General features: G+C 37.1%; 1 protein-coding gene across 1 annotated transcript; it reads right to left on the bottom strand.

Moving 5' to 3' along the window:
* Positions 1-4,247: 4,247 nt before the first annotated feature.
* myf5 (myogenic factor 5) lies at positions 4,248-7,174 on the bottom strand. Its single transcript, XM_051891124.1, has 3 exons — positions 6,710-7,174; positions 5,107-5,182; positions 4,248-5,011 (listed from the first exon to the last, which is right to left on the bottom strand). Exons 1-3 carry the CDS (start codon positions 7,160-7,162, stop codon positions 4,818-4,820), a joined length of 723 nt encoding a protein of 240 aa, XP_051747084.1. The 5' UTR covers positions 7,163-7,174; the 3' UTR covers positions 4,248-4,817.
* Between the last annotated feature and the right edge of the window lie 235 nt (positions 7,175-7,409).

Consider the following 7,409-nt stretch of genomic DNA (forward strand, 5'->3'; position numbering starts at 1 on the left):
ATCATATATCAACATAGTGCAAAATGGTATTAAAATTATGTGTAGAAGACGTTGCTTTGCTATGAAAAAAAAGAATGACCGGAAAAATGAATTTCATTGATGTCATTTGGAGTAACCAATATAAAGGGACCATTTTGGATCAAGTCATGCAGGTCAATATCATGTGACAAGATGTGACATCATTCAGACACCTGCAAAGGACCACATGGTCATGAAGCAAAGTAACTAACTCTCTCTTAACTATTTGAAAAATGTATGTTTTCACTTGCTCATACGCATGTCCCAAAACATCAGGTCATTCGGTACAACCGCTATAAAACATGGAAAATGTTGTAATATTTTAATAACTTGTACTAAATATAAAATGTTTGATTGTCCTTTTGCCAGCTAGCTAGCTAGCTAGATATCATCCTGTTAGCATCGGTTAAACTGACTTTTTTAATGATAAATTTTGTAAAAATGACAAAAGCAGTGTCAATTGATTATAAAAACCACATAATCTCATTGTTAAAACTTAATAAAACTTAACAAAATTAATTATATCTTCATTATGTCTTTTTACACTTTTAAATCTTATTCGTCACCCATTTACATTTCCAATGGAGCTGTTTCTTGAAATAACATTTGACTAATGACTACACGGGAGAAGTTAATGGCAAGTTTATAGGATAGGTAGGAATCACTGATGTGATTCAGTTGTTAATGTGTTTTTTAATTTCTCAAAATCTGTTTTAAAAGAGTAAAACGTAAACGTAACTGTCGATGCAACATTCTCTGTCAGAAAATCCACAGGGCTGAGCAAAATCCTTACAACAGATTATATCCATTGGAAAAACCTCTAGCTAGGACCTTTTAAAATATTTTATTTATCAGTAAGAAAAGTACGCCCAAGGCAGCACATTGATTTACTTAGATCAAAGTGGATTTGCACTCGGAACTTTAGGTCTGGTGAATTTTAAATCAGAGCTTTATCTCAGCAGATCAACACACTTTTGTGTTTTATCTCAGATAAACTAACGTTAGACAAAACAAGAATACATGTGAGTTTAAAAAATGTGACATACTGGCCTATTTAAGTCAAAATAATTAATAAAATCTTGTGTCTGGAGTCAAAACTAGGTTTACAATGAAACACAAAGTGGGATTTTTCTATACTAAGCAAGGGCTTAAAATATGAAATGGTCCATTGTCACATTCACATTTATAGCCTTATTATTTATTATTATTAGTAGTAGTAGTAGTATTCGTCTATTTAAAATAAGTAACATAATTTAAATCTATAAATTACAAAGATTGGTCTGACATTCAAATTGGTAGAGAAATGTGTAACAATTATTGAAAAAATAAACAAACAAACAAACAAATGAAAATATCATGCGACAGTTATGTAAATCCATTGGTGAAAAAGTGCTGGTAGCTGCTCTAGGTGAATTTCATACAGCATTTTTTCGGAAGGTTAGTCCAAACGAAAGTGAGAGGAAGCAACTGAATCTCTTTAAGAAGGGCCTTTCTACGAAGACGTCAGCGGAGGGGCACAGGCGGGATTGTTCGCGATTCATTTGGAGCACGCAGGCAATTTATTTGACAAACAATCTGGAAAATTATCCCCTCAAAATTGACAGACTTTTTATGCTTGTTTTTACCAAATGTCAAATAGAAACAGATTAAATACATTCGTCTTAAAGACGCAAAAGGGCTATATTCGATGTAGTACAACCATAGACTGTAAAAAAATAGAGTACAACATATATATCATTTTGTAACATATGTTTCTACAACCGTTCAATAAATAAAAAGTTAATATAGAGCAACTTACATTTTAGACACAATGTTGTCCGTTGTTTTGTCTATTTTTGCTGCGCCAACGAAGGCAGATCCAAACGAAGCCAAAGCTAAATCAACCGTTGTGTCTCCGAGCAACCGAGCGCAGTTGTTTTGATTCATTCATGAGTCATTTTGATTGAGTGATTCAATGACTCGCTCATAAAACTCAAGTCAATCGTCGCCACCACCTACTGGCGTAACGTTGTAACCTGCAAGAAAGTGTTACTGTAAATCTCCACCACTAATGCACAGACAATTTGGACCTGTCAAGTCGTGATCTGCACACTAACAGTTTAAAGAGCAGTTTTATAAATATGAGTTTATGAGTCATGTTTTTTTTTTTCTGTGCTGTAGCTTATTAATTGCCCAATTAGCCCAATTAGCTTGTAGAAAATTGGATTGTTACCATGGTGTGCTAAATAAGTAATAGGCTATACCAAAGTCCTTTTATACTCATAGAAGTTGCTTCAGATAGGCTAGATACCTGTTCACATCTGCCTATCACTAATTTATTGATAAAATGACATCTTAATTTACAATGTTTCTTCCATACAAACTACATTTAATTCAGCTTTTTGTTTAATGAAGCATGAAATATTGAAAGCTGACAGCATCTAGAGGGCCTTTGGATGCCAGGATTCATGGCAGCTGTAGGCCTATATATACAACATTGTGTTTGCACTTGAGAAAATACTGCCCTCTGTTGGCCAAAAGGTTTAAGTGCATTACTGTCAACGCAGAAAGGTCAATGTGGATTCAGTGAATTATATATTTTTCCTAGAGAATAAAAGTGTAATATTTCTTTCTTTTTTGTCAAGACATTAAGATATGCACCAATACAGTAGGCTAAATGACTTTCACACACACACACACACACACACACACACACACACACACACACACACAAAACTCACCCCAAGAAATATTTGGAAAAAAAAAATAAGTGAAAAAAGCCACCCTTTATGGCCTACAAAAACCTTTACCATGTGCAGTCAGAGCAGACTAGGTAGGCTATTCAATCCATGGAAGGTTCAAATCCTTTAAAAGGTTAATAATAAATCCAATATATGAGTCATTTAACGGATTATAGTAGAGCTTTAGCCATGGATATTTCCTACATTGCATTTGGAGTTATAGCCAGGTGGGCGACAGGATTGCTTACTGAAATTGAATCTACTGTACTTACAGTGCTTTGAAAAACTCTCAGTGAAAGATCCTCTAATGCATTACTGAAACTCTTTATGAGAGCAAAATTGGCTCAGAGTCTGAATAGGCACCTATTAAAATGTGAAAGTAACTACTTTAATGGGGGTTGCAAGCATTTTTTTTACTTAAAGGTTGAGTGTTTCTCTATTTGATTCACTAACAAGGACATTAAAAAAGTAGGAGTGAACAGGGATGATTGAAACGTAACATTGATAATATTAATGTACATAACTCTTCATATAAATGTGGATGAGAGGTAGAATCTAATTTACTGTTGTATTTCACTGTTTTTATTCATTTAATTTTATTATTATTATTTTTCCACTGATTTACAAATCATCTCTTTGAGATTGTTGTTAAAATTATTATATTACAAGATGTATTTTACATACTTTACTGTTCATTTACAATTCAATACAATACAATTTTACAAGTCTTATGTCAGTGAAGTCTAAGGATGTGTATAGTGATGATGTTTTTGTAATAAATAGCAATAGTATCTAGACATAAAATACATAAATTCACATTATACAGCTTTTTTATTTACTGTTATTGATTATCCAGTGTTTTGAATTTCTCTCTCTGAGTAGTTTTAATTTAATTGCATCAAATTGGATTAGGTTTTACCACCTGTTACTTGGTAATACTGTATATGATTGGCACATGAATGGTCACATGACAAAAAATAATATTTGCATAAATGAATCAGGTGAAAACTTGACCCACTGATACATCTTACCCCCCTTAATATTGTTAGCATTAATGAAATTAAACTAATGTTCTTTCGTGCAATGACTCACTTTCTTCTTCTCCCTCTTTCTCTCTCTCCTTCTCTCTATTTCTATTTCTTCTCTCTATCACACACACACACACACACACACACACACACACACACACACACACACACGCAGCACCTTGAATTGTCAGCATGTGGCCATTTGTTCATGACAATGGTATTAAGAGGGTGTGAATGATGTGTAACATTTGTTACATTGAGCAAACAGGCACACAGTGCTCATTTCCTTTCTTTCTCTCTCTTTCTTCAACATCCAACTCATCACACTATCATCTGTCCTCCTCCAACACCCATGATTTTCTAGCAGCTGACAAATGGACTATGACTGGGCCCAAGCTGCAGTCAATATTTACTGAGAGATGCAAAATGCACCAGGGAATTTTATTCCTCATTTAAAAAAATCAAATAGTGACAAATGGTATTATTAAATACAACTTTTTGAGATTTATTATTGAAAAAAAAAAAAGTCATTTTATGTGAGAATGTTCATTAAATATGACAGAAACAACATTACATGAATACAATAACAGTCATTTAAAATTATGTACAATCTTATTTACAACACAGAGATGGTAGGTTGTGGACAACATAAAAAAACAGCATTTACTAAGTACCACAGCGATTATTATTATTGATAAATAAAACCAAGGTCAGTGTAGTTAAGCTACATAGTCAGCCAACACAGTAAAAGATCCACTGTTTGTGCTTTAATATTTCATATTTTTATGGATAGTTTGGGTTTTTAAGCCAGTTAAGTTAAAGCCTGACCACATACATCAAATTATAACCAGTCCCAGAATAAATGCACAATTTTGTTTTGCACTTTTGACCATACATTTGAGGTCAAATCTTTGTGTGTTCTGAATTGAGGTTTGAAACTACTATATTCTTATTGGCATCTGAACGAATTAAGAAATTATCCAAAATACTCCAAAATGAACATGCAATTTGAATGGCGGGTGTTCTGATTCTGCAGAGCGTTCTCTCCCTCTCACAGGACGTGGTAGACTGGTCTGTTGCTGGGACTGTCTGGAGAACTGCATTGCGAATCACTTCCAGTCGGAGAAAGAGCGACCATGTTCCTCATTCCCATTGCAACTCCCGTGTCCACAGAGGACAGCCTGTCCACGATGCTGGACAGACACTGCAAACTAGACACTCCTGGAGTTCTGTCCACCGCACTAGCTGTATTGATCAAGAAAGAGGAAATTACATTATTAGCGACAAACAATATATGACACAAAGAACTCCACATTAAAAAAAAAAAGACTTGTTCTTACCAGACTGTGCATCAAAGTTGTAGTTATTCCCAAAGTTTGGATTCATCTGAGGCCATACAGGACTGTTGCAGTCAACCTAAATGAAGAACACAAAAAGTTTCATCAGCATACACAAATATAAAGCAGTGAACATGGTGTATATGAGGCATGGGTTGATTCTCTTCCTCTACAACAACTTGAGCATCACTGGAGCTACGAGCAGCGAATGAGCAGCACTGCTTGGTCTGTGTGCTTCACTGTATCTCTTTCTTTCACAGGCTGGTTATTTTGCGAGGGACTCCCACGCTACGCTGGGCTTCAGGCGTGGCGAATTGATTGAGTCAGTGGAAGCCACACCAGTTTGTGCAAGATGACACTTTCTCCGAGTAAATCTGCAGAAAATCCTGGCAGCAGCGCAACTCATGCAGTCAGTCAGGAATGCAGCACGGCCGCCACTTTCCTGCCAGTCTCTGTTGGCTGGATTTACTGAGGCTTTATTAGGCTATAAAGAGTCCAGTGGGAAAGCCATTACTATATCCACCATTCTTAAACCCTGTACTGAGATTTTGTCATAAATGTTTTGTGAATCAATCTCACATTGTTTGTAACATTGCTGTTTGACTTCTGCTGCCTTCTTGGCCAGGTCACACTTGTTGAATACATTTTAATCTCAATAAAAGTTCTACTTGATTAAAGGTTTACTTACTCGTGCTAATGCTAACTTGCTCAGAACAATTACATCTAGAAGTCTTGCCCTTGTCAACCAATGACTAGCAATCTTTCCTATGCCACTCTTGCAGATTTATTCGAGTATTTTATTCAAATATATAAATGCTAACTAACTACCCAAATGTTTTGTCAGGTAACCTAAAAATGTGCTTCATGTGGTAACATCTAAATTACTTTTTGTAGTGTAGTCTTTGTCAACAAATGATTAGCAAAAATATTAGCATCAAGCTAAATTAGCAAAATTACATGGCTCTTTCTATATTATGAGAACCAAATCAAAGAATATGTCCAATTTTATATAAAAATCATAATAATATAAATATAAATCATACCAGTGTTAGCAAAATTCATCTGAGCGTCATTAGCAAACGTGTATTGAAAAGAAAACCAGTATGATAAACAGTATATTGCTGGTCAAGTTAGCACTGAAACAGATGCAACTAATAAGATTATTTAATAAACTCTGATTATTATTATTATTTTTTTTTACCAAAAATCAACACAATATGTTTCAACATACCACATATACTGTAGATTTCTTTAAGTTCCCTGACAAACAGCAGTAAGCTTATATCTTAGCGTATAAAAGGAGACAGATGTGGGCAGCAATTTGTTGTTGTCATGCTGAGACTGAGGCATCCCTGACTCTATTTGAGGGATTAAATCCCCTGTGTGCTATTGAGATAAAATATGAAGACGAAAACATGGAGAGACAAGTACAAAGACCTTGTCTACAAAAAAGATGAAAACCTCAAAAATCTACATTCAAAAGGCTTTTTCTGGGTATTTGGGCCCTGACCTTTGGAAAATTCCCTTTGAGTTTTGGTAGACCTTCATAATGTCTATCAATGTAAAGCCCACAGTATGACATGAGAGGAATAAGAATAATATTTACCATGCTTTCAGAACAGCTTGAGGAGGGGCTGGCAGGCTCAGAGCTGCTTTCCATAGGCAGGCTGTAGTAGTTTTCCACCTGTTCCCTAAGCAGCTCCTGAAGGCTCTCGATGTACTGGATGGCGTTCCTCAGGATCTCCACCTTAGGAAGACGCTGGCTGGGGTTTGCCGAGGTACAGCGCCGTAGTGCCTCAAATGCGTGGTTCACCTTCTTCAGCCTGCGGCGCTCCCTCATAGTGGCGGCTCTCCGGCGGTCCACCGTGCTGGCTTTGCGCTTACAAGCTTTGCAGGCCCACTGCAGACAGTGACCCGGCTGGTGCGGAGCCCCGGGGGCCCTGACGTGCTCGTCCTCCTCAGACCCGGCCAGTTCCCCTCCAGGGCCGAAGTCCAAAGCTTCAGGAGATGAGGCACAGGCACTGTCGTAGAAGATCTGGGATGTGGAGAATACGTCCATGATTGGTGTGGTGTTTGAGATCTGTGAAGGGGCGACCTCTGAGTGATGTGGTTTCTCTGGTGCCATACGGCCCTTCTTATATGCCGGGGCCCACACTGGTCAGCCCTAATGACCATGCCCCATTGGCCAAGGCAGGGCTCAGCGACCCCCCTTCCCTCACCACCCAGATCCCCACCCAAACCCAACACCCCTACTGAGTTTCCCACATCTGTGTGGAGGGGTGGTTTCTCACTCAGTTCAACAGCGT

The sequence above is a fragment of the Ctenopharyngodon idella genome, chromosome 4, assembly GCF_019924925.1.
Source record: "Ctenopharyngodon idella isolate HZGC_01 chromosome 4, HZGC01, whole genome shotgun sequence".
Classification (NCBI taxonomy): Eukaryota; Metazoa; Chordata; class Actinopteri; order Cypriniformes; family Xenocyprididae; genus Ctenopharyngodon; species Ctenopharyngodon idella.